We start from the raw sequence: 24,823 nt of genomic DNA, 5'->3' as shown, positions 1-24,823 counted from the left end.
ATGATATTGTGCATGTTTGGAATGTTTTGAATGCAATGTTTTCAACAAAATAGAATGTTGTCAGTGAGTAGAACTAGGTGATCAGAACGTGGTCAGCAAGAATACCCTTACAGATAGATACACGATGAAGAGGTAAGAGCTGCCGTTCTGCACAGCAGGCTATTAAACTGTGTTTGTAATTTCCTGTCTAAGTATCTGTTTCTCCCACTACTCTGCCTGAGGGCAGGTGCTGTGACTTGTTCATGCTTCCTCCCCATGTCTGCAAAAACCAGGTGCTCAAGAGTGATAGTAGAATGAATGAATGAGGGTGTGAATACTTATTTTTGTAATTGCAATGGAAAAGGCTTGGGGCTTCCATCAAACTCCTATTAGATTTCTCTGGCGACTTCACTTTCATGTAGTTTGAATTATACAAACGTATTACCTATATATGCACACGTATATACATTTATGTATAAAATATAATTTTAAAAAATCAGCAAATATGAAACAAACAACTCTAGGTTCTGCCATGGTCTTTATGTGGTCGTGTGACTCCGGTGGCTGTCTAAACCCTTACCTTGAGGAAGGTCAGGCAGTCCTGGTTCTCAGTCTTGTCCTTGTCTCGTAGGTCGAAGTTGTAGAGGGCCCGGCAGAGTGGGGGTGGCTGGGGCAGCTGCTTGATGACTTCCACGGAGCTGGCTGGGAAGACCCCGCTGACTCCATTGATTTCCCCCTGGTACCAGTTCTCGTCCAGCTGTCTCCGGAGGAGGATGACATCTCCCTTATTAAATCTTAGGTCACCAGGATTCTGCCCTCGGTAGTTACATAAGGCCTTTGCTCGAGGCACCTGCAGGGGCACAGACCAATGAAACATGTACCTGACTTAGAGGCTGGAGGGACAGACGGGATCACACTGATGACTAATTATGGAGCACTTCCTCTGTGCTAAGTGCCGTGTGTAGTAGATCTTGTCTAACCTTTGAGATAGGCACTCTTACTATCCCCATTTCTAAGACAGGGTGACTGAGGCACAGAGTGGTTGAGTAACTGGCCAAAGGTAACCCAGCTGGGAAACGGCAGATGTGGGATTTCAATTCACACTAACTGATTTTAGAGCCCCTGTTGTTAATCAGTAAGCAGGGAACGGCATTTTGAACTTGACTCTGCAACTAAGTGCATTTGAGTGAATCGGCAACTCTTTCTGGGACTTGAATACTGATTGTGAATTCTGGCTCCACTTCTTTCCTTTTATGTGACCATGGTCAAGGTAATTCATCTTCCTTAAACCATACTCATTTATAAAATGGGGCAATCACAGAACACCCACCTCATTAGGGTAGTTGTGAGGACTAAGTATTATACTGCATTTTGCGTATTGCTTGGTACAGAGTCTGTGCTCAATATGTGACACTTACAATCATCATCTGTGGTGTGTCGGGCTAATGATAGGAGTTCTAGCTACTCCTCAGTGTTGGCAGGAAGAAAATTGAGGTGAAAACCCCCTGAAAACAGAAAGTGCTGTGTGAGAGTGATGCAATACACTTACTCTTCAGCCTTCTCTAGACAGTGTAAACCTCATGTGCGTTTGGGTCATTAGCAAGCACAGCCAAGACAAACAGTCAGAAATCCATCATCACTTTAAAAAAATCAGCTCAAGAATCATCATTTGTCAAATCAGTTGTCTGTCTAAATAATTATTTCCATCAAATGCATTTCTTTTCCCTAACTGAAACTGGTTTCTTCACAGAGAAATGGCCTCATTCTGGTCTTGTGTGAAGTCAGTTTGACAAATGGAAAGTTCTAATAACTTAGGTTTTATAGAAAGCCCTTCTGTGTCACCTCAGATTGTATTTTGTGCTTTCTTCAGCCATGGGGTGAAGTAGTCCCCTCTCCTGGGGACAGTCTTGCTATTCCTAAGGGGGTGTAAGAAGGCATTAAATCAGTTCTTCAAGGAACTTCTAAGTCTGCAATGTTCATCTGAAGAGGACTTTCCAGCTGCTTAGGGGTAGAGATGAAATCTGATCAGTGTTATATTGCGGATGGGATCATGGGGCAGGGTTTATCTGCTGGTCCCTGGATACAACGAGGAGAGCCTGGGGAGACAGAAAACCACAGAACACAGCTCCTCCTTGGGAAACTGGTGGACAAATGAGCAAAGATGTATGTTCTAGGAGGTTTAGCACCATGTTGTGGATAAATGGACTTGGTTGAATGAATTATGATACACCCATACAATGGAAAACCCTGCAGAGTTACTCATGCTGTTAAGTGTAATAGAAGAGGTTAAAGGCAGTTATGTAGACTAGGCTTTCATTGTAAATATACACACACATATATTTTTTTTTAATCTGGGGAAAATGCTAGATGGCTTTATACCAACATTTTAAGAGTGGTTATTTCTAAGTGGTGAAATTTTTGAATATTTTTTAAAAATTGTCTCCCTAAGTCCTTTGCAGTGTTTTCTAACTTTTCTACAATGTCTATTAAAATTGGGTAGTAAAAAGAAAATGAATATTGATGGACATTTAAGTTGTTTCCGTGTCTTGGCTATTGTAAATAGTGCTGCTTTGAACATGGAGGTACACGTCCGAACCTCTTTTTAAGTGTTTGTTTCTCATTTGAATTTGGGTTTTGGTGACTCTTCATATACTCTGCACATCTTTTTATTGGGATGTTTGCATTTGTTAATAACAGACCAGTGTATGTTGTGGATCTGAAATTTAAAAAAAAAGAAAATGAATGAAGCTGCGGGATGAAAAGTAAAGGATATGGGAGGAATTTGGGAAGAAAATCAGCCAAGCTGAGTAGGTAAACAAACCACGCAACCACCTTTTGAAGACGATGCTCCCTTACCTAAGAAGTAAGCAAGTAGAAGCAGAATGAGAGTAGAGGATTTCTAGGGAATGATCTGATCTGTTAGACACCCAGGCTTAGATGTATCAGGAAATGATAGTTGGCCCTCCCTATTCCTTCTCCCAGTTTTACGCTGACATAAATCACATTCTTCTGGGTACCTGAGCACCTGGCACACACTGGTCCCATTTTCTAGCCTCCCTGGCTGCTACATCTGAGAGAAGCTACAACCAATGGGATATAAGCAACTTTTAGGAAATGTCCTTCCTGAGATAAACTGATTTTTTTTCTTTTCCTTCATTTGGCTATGTGGAATGCAGATGTGATTGTTGGAACTCTGGCTGCCACCTTGAACAATGAGGATGAGGGTCACAATTAAAAAGGGGAGAAAGTAGTCTGGGTTGCAGAGCTGCCAGGCAAATCCTAAACTACTTTACTTCCAGACTTTCGTCTGAAAGTTCAGTAAACTTTCATCTTGCTTAATACATTGATATTTTGGATTCATAAAAGGAAAAGGAAAGGAAGGAAGAATGAAAAAATTAGGGGAAAAAAGACTTGAAGCCCCCTTGTCTATGCATAATAATGGTAGTATCAATAGCTAATATTTATTGAGTGCTTCTTCCTGTGTGCTAAGTACTGTGCTAAGCACTTTGTAATATATTTTATTTCATTCTCACAACAACCTCTGATTAGAAAACAGGGGATTGGAGAGGTTAAACAGTTGCCCAAGTTCACAAAACTAGAAAGTTGTGTATTTTAGGATTTGAGCTCAAGTCTGTGTCCCCACACCCAGGCTCTTAACCACTCAACCAGTGTTTCTCAAAATAAAGTCTGTGGTTTATCTACATTGAAATCTTGAGATGTTAAAAATTGCAGATTCCTGGACCCAATCCCTGACCTCTTTGACCAGAACCTCATAGCGGGCAATGAAAGTAGCTGCATTTTTATCAAGCTCTCCCACCCATCCAAGTTTGATGCCCCTGCTCTGAGTTATATCTTATTCTAACTAAAATGGGAGCAGCGGAGTTTTGATGTAGGTTTTATAAAAGGCTAGGCTGCTTTTTCCCTTTCTTTTCTGGAAGACATTCCCGTTCAAGTAGCTTACGTGTTTTAGTGACCACTGAGCAAGCATACTAAACTAAAACAGCACAAAGTGCTTACATCTCTTTGAAGAGGCATGCACTTCGAAACCCTGAGATAGCACTCATTGCTTGGCCATCTTCCTCTTTCCTCAGTCTCCCCTCTCAGTATGGTAGGTGAGTAATCGTGGAAGTGAATCATAAATTCTACTTTTAACATGAAGACTCTCTTCATCACCTTTATTCTCATCCATTATACATTCAGTTCTACATTTACACGTATAGGAAACACTGGCTTCCATGCTGTAAAGTGGGTGGGGATGGGGGAGGGAAGGAGAGAGAGAATCTGAAGAGGGGAAGGAGATTAACATTTACTGTGGTTCCAGCAAGCCATCGAAATGCGTCTTACTACATGACTGCATTTTCTATGTACTGTCTTCATTCAAATGATCTCAATACCCTGTGAAGTAGGTGGGTCATCCCATTTTATCAATGAAGAAACAGAAGTTTGGAGATGTTCAATGTTACCGGGCAAGGTCACGCAGCCGACGTACAGCAGCCTGGAGACAGACTTCCATTCATTTGACCTCAAAATCCAGATGCATCTACCACCCTCATTCTCTTTCATGCCACTGAAATCACCTGGTATGTTTTTACATCATAAAACTCATTTGGAGTGCTGTTTTATAATCAAAATCTGAATAGAGTGTGAATGTAATTTGCTTGCTGCTGGCTGCATTAGCTTGAATTATTGAACTCCAGAGCCCTCACAGACAAGTTAAGCACTTGGAAGCCGGTTGATTCTACCCAGTGGTTAGATTTTCAAGGGAATCTCTCTAGGTTCTCTCAAGGGTAAAGGACTCCCAAGTTCCACACCCACCATCACCTGTTGTATTGATGGGAACAGCCTTTACTACCCACAGTTGTCTTCTGTCTCTACAGGGGCCGGCAGGGGGAGGGGGGAATGGGGATAAAGTGGGTGGGGAGGTCACATAGCCAGGTCATTACCAAACTCTTTCCTGGTGTTTTTTGGAAAGCCAGATAATCCGATGGGGGCTTGTGTCTGTGCCTAAAAAGCTTTCCTTTTCTGAGATTCAGAAGGCTTAATACTTCTATGCTCCTGGCATTTGTCTATTGATTTGTCACCTCAGTGGGGTCTGAAAGCCATGAGGGCCATGCTTTTGATGGAAGGATAAAGCACAGAACCCAGAAAGAAGGGAATAGGGCATGCAGTGACAGCAGTAGTGAAATTAGGTGGTAGTAGTTCATGTTTTATTAGTGAAACCTCAGGCATCCCTTGTCTGAGGAGCCACCTGTTTGCTCTCCATCTTCTCATGGGCATGTCATTCACTCTGGTCACACCAGGCACACACAAGGATGTGGCCCAGGCTTTACTCCAAGCAGCAAGTGGACCCAAGTTTGGCTCAGCAACAGTTCAAGTTATATAACTGAGCAAGACCTTGTGGGGGCCTTTCTGGGGACAGGACCTGCCATCCATGCTATAGATAATATTCTGAGCCATATCCTTGAGTTGTTTTACCCTCACCATGTGGAAAAAGTTAACTGCATGCACATACATGCAGACCCCAGACCAGTTCAAACCAAAAGGTTGCTGATGTGAACTCCCAAAATGCCACCCAGTAAGTTACCTTTCTACTAACCCATCAGAAAAATATCCATGAGCTGATCAGGCACCCTGCAACCCTCTCCCTCACCCTTCCCTGAAATCCATTAGAGAGTTCAGGTCTTTTGAGCAATAGCTGCCCACACTCCTCGTTTGGCCTTGTAATAAACGCTGCCCTATCCTGCACTACAACCTACTGTCAGTAGATTGCTTCACTCCAAGCGGGCAAGCAGAGCCATGCTTGGCTCGGTAACAGTTCGAGTGCCCAAATCCTCCTGGGATAGTGCTTGGTACAAAGCAGGCATGTGCTCTCAAACATGATCACTTAGAATCTCCTTTGATGTTTGATATATAGACACCGAGAAGAGAGTCTTTCTTTTTGCATCATGAGCCTTGAGGTGGTAAGCCCTGGATTAACAGTGTTGACATTTCCCAGCCAGGAGATACACCTTCCTAAACACAACTGGAGAAGGCAGGAGAACTAGCGATCTCGTGAGATAAACAGACAACCAGATAGGCAGAAACTTGACAATGAAATGAGAATGCCTGCGTCTAGCTGTGATTGAAGGATGCACAGTTAAAATGAGATTATATCCCCACTAATTTACTGTTTACTACTTAAACTGCTTGGAGTTCTTTTCTGATATTTGAAACTGCAGAAGTCCTGATTAATACATATTAAAAAACCAGAAACAACAAAACTGCGTAACAGTGAAATATCCCAATAACAGAATTCAGAAGCAGCAGGAGGTCCAGCTTCCAGTGAGCTCTGAGCTTATTTCCAATTTGAAAACGAAGAAGGAGGCATGTGTATTGATAACCAGGTAAGAGAAAAGGAGTCCACATGGGGCAGAATCCCCACCGTGATGCCGATGAGGGGAAAGCCTGGCTGGGGTGAGCATTCGACCTGCCCCTGGGTGATGAGCTATTTGCTACACACCAATGACACTTCCCACTTGTTCAGAAAGAGGCTGGCCTGGTTCCCTACTCCTGGCATCAGGTGGGGCCAAAACCAACATGCCGAGCTAACTGCTCACCGCCCTGAGCTGGTCATGAGCTGGCCCATCACGGGAGAGTGGAGCCAAGAGAAGACATCCTGGCCTTTGGCTCCAGGAATCATTCATCAGGCTATGAGTTCTCAGCAGGAGAACTTAGGATTTGTGTCTGAAACACCTCTGTTAGTGCTGTCTCTGAGCCCTGGGTCCAAGCAAGTGTTTAGTAGATGCTTGGTGAATGAATGAATTTGTGAATGAATCAAGAAACATCCAGGAGGAAAAGAGTACACCTATGGTTAGTACATATGACTGATATTAATTATTTGAAAGCCAATCTACTGGCATGAACTAGAAAATGAAAAAGGAGAGTTTGGGCCCTATTTTCCAAATTGCCCTGAATTTTAGCAATTTGGTGTTAACGATGTACTCAAAAAGGGTTCTGTACTCAAATAAGCTTAAGAATCACGAGTTAAACGAAGTCATCTAGGTTTCTTTGCTGACCAGCTTCTCCAAAGCTTTACTCCGCTAATGTGACTTCATATTTGCACATGGACCTCTTGGAAGGATTAGCAGAACAGGACCCTGGGAATGCTGGGTGAGGTGCCTGTGACTTCCCTGTGACTTCACTCTACTGGTGAGAAAAAGGGTCAGCTCACTGTCCTGGTAACTTCCTACTCTCTGCTTGGCCACCTGAGCCTCCCTCCTTCATGGTGACGATCCTTCTGGAGCAGATTTGTTGGGGGCAAGTGAGTGTATGTTAGAAAGTGCTGGCTTGCCCTTGGGCACATGTTTCTCTGAGGAGAGAGAGCCCCAACCCCAGTGCTCACTCAGCAGGATCAGGTATGTCTGGCCTTGACAAATCCCAGACCATCTGCCACCTGGGGGCTTGAGATCACCAGAAGGTTCAAGGTGCTGTGATCTCCTTAAGTGGAAGTCCCTACATCTGGGCATTGAAAACTGAAGCCGGGTTTATGAGAAATACTCTGTGAGTTTCATTTCTTCATAGAGAGTTTTACTTGTTCAGCAGAGGTACTAGGATGGAATAGAACACAGAATAGAGTCAAGTAAGGTGTTGATTTGTATTTTAGCTTTTGTAACCTTGGCCAAATCACTTAGCCTTCCTGATTCTTAGTTCGGATCATCTACAAATTGGGGCTAATATTAATACTTCTTTGTGCAGTAAACTCAGCAACTCTGTGATACCCAAGCCCTGTGGATACCAGTGGAAGTTTTAGCCGTTGACCTGGGACATAACCTCTAAGCCACTGGAATATCTCGCCTGACCAGAGAGGCTCTGTTTACCTGGAGCCTTGGGACACAGCAGATAGTGTAAGCAAATAATGTGATTTATGGTGAGGAGCTTGGGCCAGGCTGTTGAACTTTGACTTCTGGAGGGGATGGAGACTAAGGCCAATGGCATGGGAAGTCAGTCATGTGTCTCTGACTGGCCCCTGATAAAAACCCTGGACATCAAGTCTTGGGTGAGCTTCCTTGGTGGGCAGCTTTCATGTGCGTTGTCAGGCACCACTGCTGGGAGAGGTAAGTGCTGTCTGCCCAGCTTGTCTGGGAGAGGACAACCAAAAGCTGGGCCAGGCCTCCCCTGGATTCTACCCCGTGTGCTTTTTTCTGTTTCTGACTTGAATCTGCATCCTTTCACTGTAATAAACTGTGACTGCGAGTTTAGGAGCTCTGCTGAGTGCTGTGAGCCCTTCTAGTGAATCACTGAATCTGAGACTGGTCTTAGGGACCTCTGAACACACTCCTCATACATTTGTTGAGAGGACTAATGAGATAAATTACACAGAACACTTAGTAACATTCTTGGCAAATAATAAATATTAAATAAGGAAGGATGCTTAGAGATGTGGCCCAGAGAAGGAGAGGGGAGTCATGAGCTTGCTGTTAGATCTTCAGGGCTGACGTTTCCAGCCCTACTTGTTACTTACTCTTTCTTTCAATAAGTATTTCTTTCTTTCTTTCTTTAAAAAATATTTTTAGTGATTTTTTTCTCTTTTTTATTTATGGGGGAAGGTAATTGGTTTATTTATTGATATTTGGAGGAGGTACTGGGGATTGAACCCAGGACCTTGTGCATGCTAAGCATGCACTCTTACCACTTGAGCTATACCCTCCCCCTCAGTATTTCTGAGTGCCACTTGTGCCAGGCATTGAGTGGGGAAACAAAGATCAAACTTATAAACAAGGATATATTTAATCACAAGTTGGAGTCACTGTTACAGAAGAAAAGAATAGGGAGGTAACAGACACTGAGAGACGGAAGGAGATCCAGTGTAAGGAAGGTTCTTATTATGTCTGTATATATTCTATATCTGTATCTAAAATTCTGTTCTGCTCTGTGACTTTTGTCATGTATCTCTCTCCTCCTTCTCTCCCCTCAGTCTTTTTGTTTATTTATTTATTATTATTATTTTTAATTGAAGTCTAGTCAGTTACAATGTGTCAATCTCTGGTGCACAGCGTAATGTCCCAGTCATGCATAAATATACATATATTCATTTTCATATTCTTTTTCATTAAAGGTTATTACTCCCCTCAGTCTTTTGTCTCAGACCTCTCATCGTCTAGTCTTAGGTAGAGAGCTGGGACAGCACAGCTCTCCGTTTTCCTTTTTTTTCTATCTCCTGCTTCTTTGAGTCAGTGGGCAGGAGATTCCTTCCTCCCTCCCAGAATCCAATACAATCAGGCACCTGGAATATGCCAGCCTTCTTTCCTTTGGCCACCTCCCCTGCCCACCTCCTTTTTGAGTTATCTGGGGTCCTGTAGCAGGAAAAAGGTGAAAGAAGCAGGAGTTCACACCAGGGGGCAGAGAAAGAACCACTCATAACCAGCAGCCCCTTTCCAGGGTTGCCACCAGCATGTTTTCATTTTTTCTCCCAAACATTTCCCTGAGATTGCTTTGAGGTGATTTCATTCCCCCATCAAAGAAGGGAATCCCAGACGCGATCATGGCCATGTCCCTGGCTCCTGACATCAGCCGGCTTTTAATACATAGCGTGGGATTGCTTTTGAGATGGGGTGGGTCCCACGTCCTGGAGATGTCCAACGGGAGAGCACTGAATTCTCCAGGGAACATTTCGGTTGCCATCTCTTCTTCCAGGAAAGCACAGGGCACCTGTGAAGAAGGGCTGGACGTGCGTGGGAGCCTGAAGGACAAAGGGAGGAATTGTCTCACTCATCCTGGGAGACATTTCTGCTCCCTACCATTTGCTCCATTCCGAGAGTAAGCTTTTCTTATAGGTGTGGCACTTGGTGGGTGAGTCGCTTTCCATATGGCTTGAGAAACTGAGCCAAATCCACCATGCAGAGGGAGGAAAAATGAGTCACATGACCCTCCCACCACCACCACCTCTCCTGACTTAGGGGGAAAAAAAGCTCTGGTCGCACGCACACTGGCTTTCTCCCCCAAGTTGTTTCTCTCGTTTGCCTCCATGTGGCGATTTCTGGAGCTGGAGGAAGGACTAGTGACAACGTGACCCAGGCAAACAGCAGAACATTTCTGACAATGCGGCCATCTGGTCTGGGGACTGGAGGTGGCCCCTTGGTGTGACACCCAGCTTACAAACTTGAGTCCTTGCCTGAGGGCACGGAACCTCTCCGGGCCACAGTTTCCTCAAAGAAGGTGAATGTGACCATTCTTTACAATTCTAAAGATAACAGGACATTAAGGTGAATGATCAAAGCTTTAGGAGTACCTTTAGAATATGCCAGAAATAAAGGTGATGGATGAGATGAAACCAAACTGGCAAAATGCTGATAACTGTTGAAATCTGAGTCATGAGTAGAAGGCAGTTTTGTCCACTGCTCTCTCTGCTCCTGTGTACACGGTCCTTCTCAGAATGACTGGCAAGTAAAGGCACCACTGCAGGCCAGGCTGAGGAGTGAAAGGGACATGAGTGCCCCAGACCTGCAGGGACAGGGACTCTGAAGGGGAGAGCGGAAGAGGCTGGGCTTGTCTTCTGCTGTCGAAAAGTTACATCTGGATTTCAAATGCTTTACTTAATTAGGCTCCCTCCTCTCAGACTTGCATGTTTGTGTTTGTGACATATTTATACTTATTTGCACCTTAATTTGGTGACATCAGAAGAAGAAGTCTGCCTGACCCTTGTTGAAAGCAGCAAGCCCTGGGAAGTTAGAATTCTTCCCTCTCAGTTCAGCTGCCCTTGAAACCAAGACTGTCACCACCAGGACCTCCCACAAATCTGAAGTTGCGTTTGCCTCTTGGAAATCAAAACTTAGAGCATTCCTCTACTTTACACCAAATGGAACAGACGTGACCTTAGAGAAGATGTGCCCTGCCTGCCTTCAAAGCTGGACCCCGTGTTAGAAGCAAGTGGCTGAACATCAGAGAGACTGTAAAGACCCACGTGTCATCTGTCACACTGGGCACAGGATCTTCTCAGTGGAAAGCCTGAATGTAGAGAAACCCTCTGAAAGTCCCTGAGAAATGGAGAACGTTTCCAAGGATTGAGCACAGAGCATTCCAGCAGCTCTTTGCAATCATATGCCACACTAAGATAAAGTCAGTAGTCCTCCTAGGAACGTGAGCTGTTGCAGAATATGTGGACAGTTCTCTTTTTCCATAAGGTCTTATCCAAGTAGGTGCCAGTATATTTGGCATTGCCTCTATGTCTTCAGAAAGCCTTTGCTGTCTCTTTCTGCAAGGTGAGTTGGACTTCCTTTGGGGGGGGGGGGCATTGCACCCTACACTTCCCCACTTCGCCACCATAGCACTCATCACCTTGTATTGCCATAGCTGGTTTCCTTGTTTGCTTGTCCACCAGGTTTGACCTCCGCCGAAACAGGGTCTATGACTTGTCCATCTGTATACCACTCACACCTGGCAAAGTGACGCCGTCCACTCATTCAGTCAACAAAAATGTACTGAATGCCCACAATAAATCAGACACAGTCTCTGCCTTTATGGGACTTAGATTCTAGCAGCACCTAGTAAGAACTCAGTGAGTATTTGTTGAAGGAAGGAAGGAAGGAAGGAGGAAGGAAGGAAGAAAGGAGGAAGGAAGGAAGAAAGGAGGAAGGAAGGAAGGGAGGGAGGGAGGGAGGGAGGGAGGGAGGAAGGGATATTAAATTGCACCATGCCACTTAAACCCAACTCCAACTTTGATCTTTTGCCATCTCTGCTCCTGACATAAAATTCCAACAAGCTCAGCTAGTTATTTTTCCAGGACTGGGGAGTATCCAGGCATGCTAGCCACAGATAAAAATAGGATTTTTCAGGCAAAGCTGCAGAAACAATAAAAAGATCCTGGCTTCCAGGGGTTTGGGGAGAGGGAGGGAGGGATGAATAGATGGAGCACAAGGGATTTGGGGGCAATGAAATTATTCCGTATGATACTATAGTGGTGGCTACATGTCACCATGCATTTGTCAAAACCCATAGAATGTACAACATCAAGAGTGAACCCTAATGTAAACTATGGACTTTGGTTGATAATAATGTGTCCATGTTAATTCATCAATTGTACCAAATATGCCACACTGATGAGGGATGTTGAGGGTAGGGGAGTATATATGTGTGGGTGGGGAGAGCTATGTGTGAACTCTATGTATTTTCTGCTCAATTCTGCTGCGAACCTGAAACTGCTTTAAAAAAGAAAGTTTGTTAATAAAAAACAAAAAGATAAAAAACAAAAATATAGGATTTTTCTAGGTCATCCTTTAAAAAGGCTCCATTACTTAAAACATGCTTTGAGCTGTGTCCGTATCCCTGTTTTTCAAATGGACACCGGCCTAGGAGACTCCCACTGTGGAAGACTTTTTCTTGCTCACATGTCCTCTTCACTGAGTATATAATCTCCACTGCAGGAAGCCATGATGAGTGACAACAAATGCCAGCTGTCAGCTCCACGAAAGGGAGCAAGGAGGTATCTTTTTCTGCCTATTCAGAACATTGAAATCCAATTTATCGCTGGGTACATGAGCCAAAGAAATCGGCTCCCAGCAGCTGTTGATCTGAGAGGCTCCAGTCTCATGTCTGTGACCGGGTGTCGCTGGCACTCCTCCGGTACGTCTGGGAATGGGTTGGCATGAAAGAATGGCCCTCCTGTCCTCCTCCTTGAGGGCTGGCTTTGGGTGGGCCTGTTTCAAATGGCAGAAAAAGTGACAGACTCATTCTTTCAAAACCCTTTTTTGTTGTGGATGGACATTCCTTGATAATTGCTGCCCCAGGGTTCCTCCTCTTCTCATTCCTTTCACCCTCACTTAGGGGTGTGCTGGTTAACCAGCTCTCCATCAAAGAATAAAAAGACTCTGACACATAGCATTTGCCGATTTCCATGAGGTAAAAGCTCCTACATTGGCTACCAGCCTGGTGTTGCTGCATATGGCATTGGGAAGACACAAGACATGTGCATTATTGCCTTTCGTGGGCCAGCAGGAGCCGAGTCCCACACCCCTACACAGCTCCCTGTTTAATTCACACTCATTTCACGGCTGAAAAGTTGGTCCAGACAAGCACAGTTGTCTTGCTACAGACAGGATTTTAGGCTACAGTTTGTAAAATACGTTTGCATCTGTATGTCATTGGACTCTAACCACAGCATTGCATGGTAAGAATCAATAGGCTTGTTTGGTGGAGGAAGAAATTGAGGCACAGTTGGGAGTTTGGGATTGGCAGATACAAAGTACCATGTGTGGTGGGTAGGGTACAGCTCAGTGGCAGGGCTCATGCCTAGCATGCCCAAGGTCCTGGGTTCAATCCCCAGTACCCCCACTAAAATAAATAAACTTAATTACCTCCCCCTCAACCTATATATATATATATAATAAAATACAATATATATAAAATTTAAAAAAAACCCAAAGTACTATGTATGGAATATATAAACAACAAGGTCCTGCTGTAGAGCACGGGGAACTATATTCAATGGCTTATAGCAAACTGTAATGGAAAAGAATACGTATATATATGTATAACTGAGTCACTTTGCTGTACACTAGAAACTAACACAATACTGTAAATCAACTATGCTTCAATTTTAAAAAATGGGGAAAGAATTGAGGCATAGGAAGACAGGACTTGCCTGACTCACACAGCTAGGATTTGCTCAGTCCCTACCTCTCCATTCTTTTTTTTTTTTTTTTAATTGAAGTACAGTCAGTTACAATGCCTACCTCTCCACTCTTGACCTGGCCACTCTCAGCACCCAGCGCAGCCCGACTGCACATCTTTTTGTACTACCAATGCCGCACAAACGCTCACGTCTCAAGTTTTTCCCGAAGGTTCTTGCGGCATTCCACCCTCTTCCTCTCCTGCCCAACTGCTACTTGTCTTTCAGGTCTCAGCTTGAACAGTATGTCCCTGAATGTCCATGTCAGGGACAGGGATCTCTTCCGTGTACTTTTATGACACTCGTTAGCACCCGATATTGTCAAATGGCGTTGAAATGGCTTGTTTGTAGATCTGCCTCCTCCCCCAGATGGCAGACTTGGTGAGGACAGAAACTTATACCTAGTGCACCGTTCATCCTAGTGCCAAACACAGTATCTGGCCCAATAAGTATTTTGAGAATGAATGACCTCATGCATGATGGTCTCCTAACCCTAAATTCACAGAATGCTTTTTTTTTTTTTTCCTATACTGTCTCCTATCAGGACTGCAAAGAATCCATTTCCTCATAGATGGGTTGAGATTTTCCCAGGGACCTGGGGAGGTTTTTGCTAGAATGCACAGCCAGCCAGACTGCTCCACCACGGTCGTGGCCCCTCTGGGCTTTGCAGAGTGTCACAGAAGCAAGCTGAGAAACCTGTTTGGTGTGGTCTGAAATGTGCTCATCACACACATGCCAAGACAAAGACACAGGCAAGCAGAAAGCTGCAGCCAGAAGCACCTGCAGCTCTGGGAAAGGAGGAATGTTCAGGGATATTCTGGAACCAGCATGTCCTATAATTGCACGGCTAAGCCTGATGGATTATCATTGATTCCCTCAATTTCCCTCTGAGGAGGCAGGAAAGGGTCAGGGCTGCTTGCATATTGGGAGCTGCTGACCTTGAGACATCAGAGCCTCACACATACCTGTGGCACCCATCACAAACGTCTCACCCTCAGTAAATACAGGCGGCTGCCACTTAAAATAGGCAGGAATATCTGCCATACCTCAATTTAAGTATATAATACACACACACGCACGCACGCATGCACAAATAAAAAACCAGGCAGGAGCAGTCTGCCACATGTTAGTGACTTCCCTTATATTACCTGAGCCTGCCTAGTAACACAGACTTTGGCGTGTTCATCTTCACTCTTGAACATAAATGAGGAAAAAAATAATTAAACAGTCATAGAGGATCCGATGATGACTCTAGAAGCCTTCTGTCCAAAGAACTGTCTGTGATGATGGAAATGTGCTATTCTGTACTGTCTAATGCAGTAGCCACCAACCACATATGATTACTGGGCACTTGCCATGTGGCTAATGAGACGGAGGAACTGGATTTTAGATTTCATTTTTCATTAATTTCAGTGTAAACAGCCATGTGTGCCTAGTGGCTATTATATTGGACGGCACAGCTCTAGGTCTAACGGTTGTAAGAAATGCAGAGGACTGAGGAACGTATTAAATGACACAACAGGAATGTAATAAGAAAAATTCAGGAAGTGGGAAACTATAAGACAATGACCCAATTCCACTAATAAATATATTGCAAGGAATAAAAGAAGAGGAAGTGTATGCGTGTGTGTCTGTGTGTGTGTATGTGAAACAGATTAAAAGACATTTAAGAAGCATGTCAACTAAGTACAATATGTGGATGTTGGTGGATCCTGATTCAAACAAAACAGTTATTAAAAAATTACTGAGACAATTGGTGAAACTTGAACACTGATTGGATATTTGATAATATCAAGGAATGTTTAGATGTGATAATGGTATTGAGGCCATGTTAAAAAAAATAGATCCTTATCTTTTAAAGGTATCTACTGAGTTATTTACAGATAAAAGACGATATATGAGCTTTATCTCAGTTTAATCTAGTGCACGGAGAAAGTGAGGGGGTAGGGATGAAGTAAGATTGTTGATAACTGGAAGCCAGGTGATGAGTACATAGCACTTTGTTATTATTATTTTCTCTATTTTTATATCAAGAACTTTTCATAATGAAAAATTTTCTTAAAAATCATCAGAGGAATGCCAATGTTGGTAAGAGTATGGGCAAACAGGCACTTTCCTTCTTGAATGTTGGGAGCTTAAATTTTCACGTTGAGAAGTCAGTTTGGGTACACTGATCGAGATTTAAACTATTTGATCTTTTTTGATCCAGGAATCTTAGTTTTAGGAATTTCTCCTTCAGACATGTGCAAGAATTTATGTAAAAGATTGGTGAATGTAGGATCGTTCCTAAGAGTGAAGAACTGGAATTTGCCTAAATGTCCTTCAGTCATGAATTGGTGAAATAGATGTCAGTATGCAGTTACTGTGGAGTGTTCAGCAGCTTTGGAGAGACTGAGATAGACTGGTAGGGACTGCCATCAGAAGGATGTCCATCATACATTCTTAGGCTAAAAAGAAGAGAAAAATTGCAAAAAAAATGTGTAATATGACCCAATAGAAAACTACATACATGTATGTATATGTGTATCAGTGTATCGTAGAGAAAGCCTAGAAAAAACATACACCAAACTGGGGAGGGGAGGAGCCTACAGCTGCACTAACATGAGTCTGAGTTGCTGTGTGATCTGTGGGTGTCCATCAGCTACAGGTGGTCATCATCTGTCCCACAAATAATGCACAGCTGACTCTCCCATCAGGCAACCTGGCTGCTCTGGTCTGAATGCTTCCCTCCTCCCCAGCATTCATATGTTGAAATCTTAACCCCTAAAGATGATAGTATTAGGAAGTGGGGCCTTAGGGAGGTGCTGAGGTCATAAGGATGGAGCTTTCCTGAACAGGATTAGTATTTTTGTGAAAAAGACTCCACAGAGCTCCCTAGCACTTCTACCATGCAAGGCTCAAGTGAGAAGACATCAGCTCTGAACCAGGAAGAAGGCTGTCACCAGAACAAGACCAGGCTGATGCCTTGATCTCGGACTTCCAGCCTCCAGAACTGGGTGAAATACATTCCTGTTGTTCATAAGCCACCTGGTATTTTGTTACAGCAGCTCATATAGACTGATACTGGCCCTTCCTCTCAGAAGAAAAACCAATGTAGCTTCTGTGACTGAGAAGTTTCATTCAGCACAAGCTGATAATCCCTCCTTCCAAAGCAGAGAGGTATTTGAGAAGTTCATTTCTATTGTGATAATAGCTACCAGTTAGTGAGCATCACCTGTGCCCAGCACGGTGCTAAGAAGTCAACACACACATCTCTTACCCACAGGCTCTGGAGTCAAACTCACATTCTCCTACTTACTAGCTAAGTGACCTTGGATTAGTTACTTCAGCTGCCTCCTCATATATAAAGTGGAAGGAATAACAGTACCCATCTTATGGTTATGAGAACTCAGGGAGGTAATGCATCTTAAGTGCCTGGCACACAGAAGTGCTTTCATTATGTTTTCACTTCAACATTCCAACAACCCTATGAGGTAAATACTAAAGTCATCCATTTGACAGATGAGAAAACTGAGTCTTAGAGACAGTGGTGTGCTGGCACCAGCTTGCATGGGTTTATGGGTACTAACTGTTAAATTTGCATGAATCTTTTTTGAGTTGGTTGACCATCTTGGTAGTTTGAAATTAGCTGAGATGGCAGTGTTTGCACCATGGAAATCAGCAAACACTACACTTCCCAATTAAACATTTACAGCACGCTACTGCTTAAGTAGTAACATGTCTAAGCCCCATGGCTGGTGAGTGGCAGAGCCTGGATTTGAACCCTGTTCTGCTCAACTCCAAAGATCTTAATGTTTAAGAGTAATGGAAATAAAAACAAAAATAAACAAGTGGGACCTAATTAAACTTAAAAGCTTTTGCACAGCAAAGGAAATCATAAAATGAAAAGAAAACTGATAGAATGGAAGAAAATATTTGCAAATGGTGCAACTGACAAGGGATTAATTTCCAAAATATACAAGCAGTGCACACAGCTCAATATCAAAAAAACCAAACAACCCAATCAAAAAATGGGCAGAAGACCTAAATAGACATTTCTCCAGAGAAGACATTGAGATGGCCAACAGGTACATGAAAAGATGCTCAACATCACTAATTACTTGAGAAATGTAAATCAAGACTACAATGAGATATCACCTCACACTGGTCAGAATGACTATCCTCAAAAAGTCCACAAGTAATATACGATGGAGAGGTTGTGGAGAAAACGGAACCCTCCTACACTGTTGGTGGGAATGTAATTTGGTGCAGCCACTATGGAGAAAAGTATGGAGGTTCCTTAAAATCCCAAAAGAGTAACCAAAAAAACCCAGCAATCCCACTTCTGGGCATATATCTGGAGAAAACTCTAATTCAGAAAGATACATGCACCCCAGTGTTCACAGCAGCACTTTCTACAATAGCCAAGACATGGAAGAAACCTAAGTGTTCATTGACAGATGACTGGATAGAGAAAATGTGATATATATACATATATATGTGCGCGCGCGTGCGCGTGCACACACACACACACACACACACACACACAAAATGGAATACTACTCAGCCATAAAAAGGAATGAAATGTCATTGGCAGCAACATGAATGGACCTAGAAAGTATCATACTAAGTGAATTAAGTCAGACAGAAAAAGACAAATATATGATACCACTTGTATGAGGCATCTAAAAAAAATGACACAAACAAACTTATTTACAAAACAGAAAGAGATTCCCATACACGGAAAACAAACTTACGGTTACCGGGGGGGATGGAGGAGGGAGGGATAAATTGGGAGTTTGGGTTTGGCAGATACAAAGTACTGTGTACAGAATAGATAAACAACAAGGTCCTACTGTATAGCACAGGGAACTATCTTCAATGGCTTTTTGTAACTGTAATGAGAAAGAATATATACATATAAACTGAATCACTATGCTCTGTACCAGAAACTAATACAACATTGAAAATCAACTGTACTTCAATAAAAATGAGGCAAAAAGATCTTAATGTTTTGATACGCCTTGTTTGAATAAATCTGTTTACAAGTTAGAACCCTTATCTCCTCAGCAAAGCGAGTAGGGTAATGCTCTTCAATATCATGGCCCTAGAGATGTGGCTCTCAAAATTTAGGACGCAGCAGATTCACCTGAAGGGTTTGTTGACCCACAGATTGCTGGGCCCTGCTCTCAGGATTTCTTACGCATTTTTGGGGTGGAGTTCAATAAGGTGTGTTTCTAACCAATTCCCAGGTGACACTGATGCTGCTTGGCTGGGGATCACACTTGGAGAATTTTTCTTCTAGTGCAAACTCTGCAGCTTTGTGCTGTACATCTTGCTATAATCTTACTGGCTTTACCAACTCTTCTCTGACTTAAAGCTGGGAGGATTTAGATAGCAGTTCTAGGCCTTGAGCTTTCTCCAGGAGACCTTTTAGGGGAGGTATTTGTGCTCCTAGCAGTCTGAGCACAGAAAAACAGGAACCAAATCTTGGTGCCTCTCTCTCCAGTTGGCCCCCATTTAACTCTGGCCGGTATCCCAGGAGCCTGAGCTGCTCCCCATACACAGTGTGAGGCAAATGGAAAAAAAGAAACATTTCAAAGTCTATCTTTAAAGCCTGGCAGAAAGCTGCCCTATAATTACACTAAGTGAACTAGTTACAACTTCTCTCGGATTGATGTAGGATTATTAAGAGATTGCTCACATGGCCTGGTGGAATTCAGCTAATGAATTTAGAGATTTTTGTTGCTGTTGTTGTTAAAACACCCTTCCCTTCTAACCACTTCCTGCCTCTTAAATATTATACAAAACAAAACCAGGAAGGAAAATGAAGTAAACCCTGAATTAATGTTCCTGATCAAAACCTGATTGCTGCTTCGGAAAAGCACAACTTCCCAGCTTAATGTTCTAACTTAAGTGTCTCCTGTTTTTGTAAGTGCAGTAGAAAACGAGGGCATGGAGGTACATTTGAAAGCTCACCTGTGATGTACACCATCAAGAGTTAACCATAATGCGAAGTATGGACTTTGGGTGATGAAGGTGTGTCAATGTAGATTCAACACTTGTAACAAACGTACCACTCTGTTGAGGGACGTTAATAGTGGGAAAGTTTATGCATGTGTGGCCGTAGGGGATATATGGGAAATTTCTGTACCTTCTCTCAATTTTGCTTTATTCTTTCATTTTTAAAAATGAACTTTATTCTTAAAAATGTAGTCTTTTTAAAAAAATCATATTTCACTATTACTTTGGGCCCACTACCAAAATAAATAAGAAAAAAACCCCAACTCATCTGTGGATATCACTTCAAAGGAATCGAGAGAAGCTAGGATGAGGATTGGCTCTCCCAAATTTGCACAGATTTAACTCATTCTCCCTGCGACAGTAATCTATGAACACACCAGCCAATGGTGTATAGAAGGACATAGACCAGGCCCATGGACCCTGGTGGGCCACTTTTATAATCCTAGTTTTGGAAGAGAGGACAGACACTCTTGCCTTAAAATGTACTTATTTTATACCTTTTGGCTTATACCATTTGGACTTGCTTTGATTGAAAAAATCAGGGAATATGATTGCAAGAATATGGATTCTGGCAGGCGTTTGGAATCCAAGTTTCTTGAGAGTAGGAACTTTTTTTTTTAATTGAGTATAGTCAGTTACAACCTGTCAGTTTCTGGTGTACAGCACAATATCCCAGTCATGTATGTGTGTGTGTGTGTGTATGTATATATATATATATTCATTTTCATATTTTTTCATTAAAGGTTATTATAAGATATTGAATATAGTTCCCTGTGCTATACAGAATAAAAGATAAATCTATTTTTATATATAGTGGTTAAAATTTGCAAATCTCAAACTCCCAAATTTATCCCTTCCCAGTCCCTTTCCTCCGGTAACCATGAGATTGTTTACTATGTCTGCAAGTCTGTTTCTGTTTTGTAGATGAGCTCATTAGTGTCCTCTTTCTCTTTTCTTTTTCTTTTTCTTTTTCTCTTCTCTTCTCTTCTCTTCTCTTCTCTTCTCTTCTCTTCTCTTCTCTTCTCTTCTCTTTTCTTTTCTTTTCTTTTCTTTTCTTTCTTTCTTTTTCTTTCTTCCTTCCTTCCTTCCTTCCTTCTTTCTTTCCTTTCTTCCACATATGCATGATATCATATGGTATTTTTCTTTCTCTTTCTGGCTTGCTTTACTTAGAATGACAATCTCTAGGTCCATCCATGTTGCTGCAAATAGCATTATGTTATTCTTTTTTTTTTTATCTCTGAGCAGAACTAACTCTTATTAAGATTTGTAGCCCCATATTTCTGAGCACATAATTAGGGATCAATGAACTCCACAAATGTCTAAGAATGACAGAATGTTACTGTGAAAAGAACAAGGGCTTTAGAGTTAGTGATTTGCATTCAAAGCCCAACAATATCTCCTACTCTCTTTGTGACCTTAAGCAAGACATTTAGCCTCTTTGTCACTCAGCTTCCTCATTCTGTAAAGGGGGGGGGGTCAATCAGTGCACAAGATTCACTGAGTGCCTGTGTGTGCTGACAGTTCTAGACCCTGGGGCTGTGTCAGTGACCAAAGCAGTCAGTTCTGTTTTCAACGTGTCTGTAACTTTAGAGCCCCTATCTCAGTCTGCCTCTCAGGAAGGCCATATATGAGATAAGGGTCAGAGAACCTGGGTTCAAATCCTGCCTTGACCATTAACTAGCTGTGAATCTCAGCAGGTGAATGCTAATGGGACCAGCCATATGGGGATGCTGTCAAGATTACATGCATGACTTTGTGTATAGTTGGGCAGATGAGTTACACAAAGGGACACTCCTACCAAGCAGCTGATGTGGCCCCGTTTCAGGGCTTGGTGAGCAGAGGTTGGATTCAACCCCCCAGTTACCTCCTTGGCTGGATACTGTGTACAGATACATGCAAAGCCCCTAGAACAGGGCCTGGCTATCCTTAGTCAATAAATGTTATCTTTTATTCTTGCAGGGGTGTGATGAGAATTTAATGCAAGCAAGGCATCTATAGTATTTAGTTGGTGTCCAGTCTCTTAGTCCCTTCCTCTGAGTCTGTGGAGGAAGAATAAACATATATGTCAGAACAAAGTATAGGTGATGGGCACCCACTAGCCACCTGGCCTTTTCTTTTGCTATGGTATGTGCAGGGGGTCGCCTGACCTAAGACAAAGAGCTCTGGGCTAGTGATTGGAAGACATGGGTTCTGCCTCAAGGAGCATAACTTCTTATCTACCTGTTCTAGCCCAGGTGCTAGACTCCAAGATGTAACTTCCTGCTTGTTGAAAAGATATGAGAAGCTTTATTTCCTCCTTTGGTAAGGATAATTAACATGTACATATAAAAGGATGAGATTTCTTTTTGATTTGCCATTTAATCTTGCCATTACCAGTGGTAGGCATGGTTTAATGCTTCTCCAATAATAAAACTTTTTTTCTTTCTTGTGTAACAAAAGAAGACTTGGGTTCTGGCCCTTTCTCACCCATTCCTTGCCTCTATCTGTCCAGGCAACCTTCACCAAGCCTCAGTTTTCTCATCTGTAAATGAAATGAGGGTGTGGGTTGACCTCAGTCATGTTCTGGTATTATGGCATGAATGCACCTCACTGTAACAAGCTCATGCTTTGCCTAGTGTGTGCACAGACAAAGCGGTATGAGCCAGACTGTGGAAAGAGGTGAGTGGGTGAGTGAGTCTTAGAGCGACTTTCTGTTCCAACATGCTCTATTACAAAGTGTGGATTGAGATGGCAGGACTTACCCAGGATCACACAATGGGTTGGCTCCAGATGGTTTCGAATGACCTTAACTTAGAAAACCATCGGGAGAACTGGCTAGAGAGCCTAGCTGTCAACGAGATGGCTTACGCATGTGAGATTCTCTTTCATGTTTTAGGCGTGCTTGACTAACTGGGTTGCAGTGGCTAAATCACTTCTGGTCCATTTGATCTAAGGCTCTATCCCACTCAGATATGTTATCAGTCAGTGACTAATATCTTTCCCTTCTCATTGCCTTTTCCAGTTGGAACAAGACTAGTCAACGTAACAGACAGGCGTGCGAGGCATCCTTTCTCTCAATTTGGGAAGGGAAACTACAGCCAGATGGTTTCTAAGCAGTTAGTGATTTTATTTAGTCTTTAGGCGAGTGTTTTTCAATTGAAAATCCCTTTTCGTTTTCCCTTCTGAACTCCATTTAGTCTGTAAAATAGCAAATGAAAGTCATTACTTATCACTGAGTGTTTGCTGTGGATCAGGAAGGGGCTAAGATATATTTAAATGTAATATCTCATTCAATCTTTACAAAGAGCCTATGAGGCAAGTATTACTATTATTTTATAGGCAAAGAGATTTGAAGCTCAGAGAGGAGGAGTAACCTGCCTTAGGTCACACAGCTGATAAGTAAGTGGTGCAGTCTGAGGATAAAGCCCAGCCTCTTTCCTCGGCAGCATCCTACACTTATTAATGATCCCTCTCCATGCAGTGTTATGGGAGTGGCTTCTCTGTTATAGTTGCTTAATATTCTAGGTCAATTAATTCCATAAATATTTACTAAAAATCCATCACATGTAAAGGAAGGATCTTTACTGGTGTGCATGTGACCTGCCACTGCCTTACTCAAGCTGCCTGGTTAACTATTTGTATCTGCGATTCACTGCAATGTCAAACTTTTCAAAAACGTCAACACCATTCATTCCTTACTGAGTGCCTACTGCAAGTTACATTTATTGGTCAGTTAGTACTATGTCCTAATTAATGCAGTGTCTCATCTAAGCCTCACAACAGTCCATAGGGTAAGTCCTGTTGGCCCAACCTTCAGATAAAGGACGTGAGGCACAGAGCAGGGGTTCATCTGCAGCCCCACAGCTTGTAAATGGCAGAGCCAGGTGTGAGGACACAACGTCTTCTGCTTCCTTGGACTCTCTGCTGAGGATCCAGTGTCCCTGCGTAAAGCCTGAACTCAATTCAAGTTTATTGCTCGGTTAGATTCCAGCAGGGTTGACTGTGAACCATCGAATTAATGGTTTTACTCATCTCTCCCTCTGGGCAGGTGGGGACCAGTGGGGGCTTTGTCAAGCCAAACAGTGCAGGCAGCAGGGGTGGGGGCCGGGACTAGCTGACCTGCCTACCCGGAATTGGTGCAAGGGTGGTGGGGGTTGGGGGTGTCCTCACACCCAGCTTGCTGTGAGTCACCTTGTGACTGCAAGAGGAGGCTTTCTGTGCTGCCTGCAGCTGCCCCTTTCAGACAGTAAGAGGGGAGTCAGGCGTGTGCCATGTTCAGCCATCCTTCTTAGAACGAGTGTCGGAAAATACTAGTTCCAAGGACCGATGTTGAGCAAGGTTTTCAGAGCCATCGCGTTAAAGTGGCTATTGGGAAACTGAGCTCCAGTGTCACTTGGGAAGGACGGAGTGTTCAGGAATAGAATGAGGACATTGCAAATGAGCTGTGAAAAACAAGCCCAGGCTCCAGCCCAGCTGCCTGGGCCCAGATGTGCTCCCTGCAAAAAAACTGGCAGAACATGGGTGTGGGACGCTGCCTGGAGGAGCCGGCGTCTTCCAAGGTCCTGGGCGCAGCCTGGCTGTAGTGCTTCGCTCCAGGTCCTGAAAACCCAGGTGGGCCAGAAAAGGTTCAGAAGCATGAGCATAGCTCAGGGTCCCACCACCTTCAGTTCAAGATCATGTTTTTCTAATGGGCTGCTTCCTGCTGACACCAATCCAATACATTGTAGACCTAGGGTTTCCTAATTGATTGCAAGTCTTTTAGGAACAAATTTGCATTTGTTTGGAAATTGTTCTCTCTTATTTCTCCATTCTCTCTTAACTTCTCCTTTCCTCTCCTCTCCTCTGCTCTCTTAAAATACAGCTGCAGTTCTTTTTATGACATAATAAAAGCAGTATCTCTTTCTTCCAAAACGGAGCAATAGAGATTTCAGCTACTCATCTCTCTTAAAAGGATGAATCTATTTTGGGACAAGTCGACAACTATCACATGCATAATGAAAAGTTTGAAGAAGTGAAAGAGGCTCAAAAGACTTACTATGGAGAGAAGTGCAACTCCCTTCAGATCCACTGTCTTACTGGGTGGTTTGGAAGATAATGTTGCAAATGCCCAGTTCCTAAATGATCATATCACTCTTTTAGCTCAGAACTCTTCAGCAGTCTCTCCAGTGCCCCAAAGATAGAGTTTTGATTCCTTAATACGTCAACTTCTCCACCTTCATT

General features: G+C 43.1%; 1 protein-coding gene across 4 annotated transcripts in view; it reads right to left on the bottom strand.

Annotated features, from left to right (window-relative positions):
- SH3RF2 (SH3 domain containing ring finger 2) overlaps positions 1–24,823 on the bottom strand; it is a 119,534-nt gene that overhangs the window by 66,651 nt on the left and 28,060 nt on the right. For all 4 annotated transcript variants that reach the window (XM_031449273.2, XM_010990357.3, XM_010990358.3 and 1 more), the window contains one exon: positions 560–829. In XM_031449273.2, the coding sequence (XP_031305133.1) occupies positions 560–829 (270 nt within the window). The remainder of the gene's footprint in view (positions 1–559; positions 830–24,823) is intronic.

This window comes from Camelus dromedarius, chromosome 3, assembly GCF_036321535.1.
Source record: "Camelus dromedarius isolate mCamDro1 chromosome 3, mCamDro1.pat, whole genome shotgun sequence".
Lineage (NCBI taxonomy): Eukaryota > Metazoa > Chordata > Mammalia > Artiodactyla > Camelidae > Camelus > Camelus dromedarius.
Note: the sequence above shows the minus strand (reverse complement) of the source record. Positions and strands in the feature narration are given on the sequence as shown.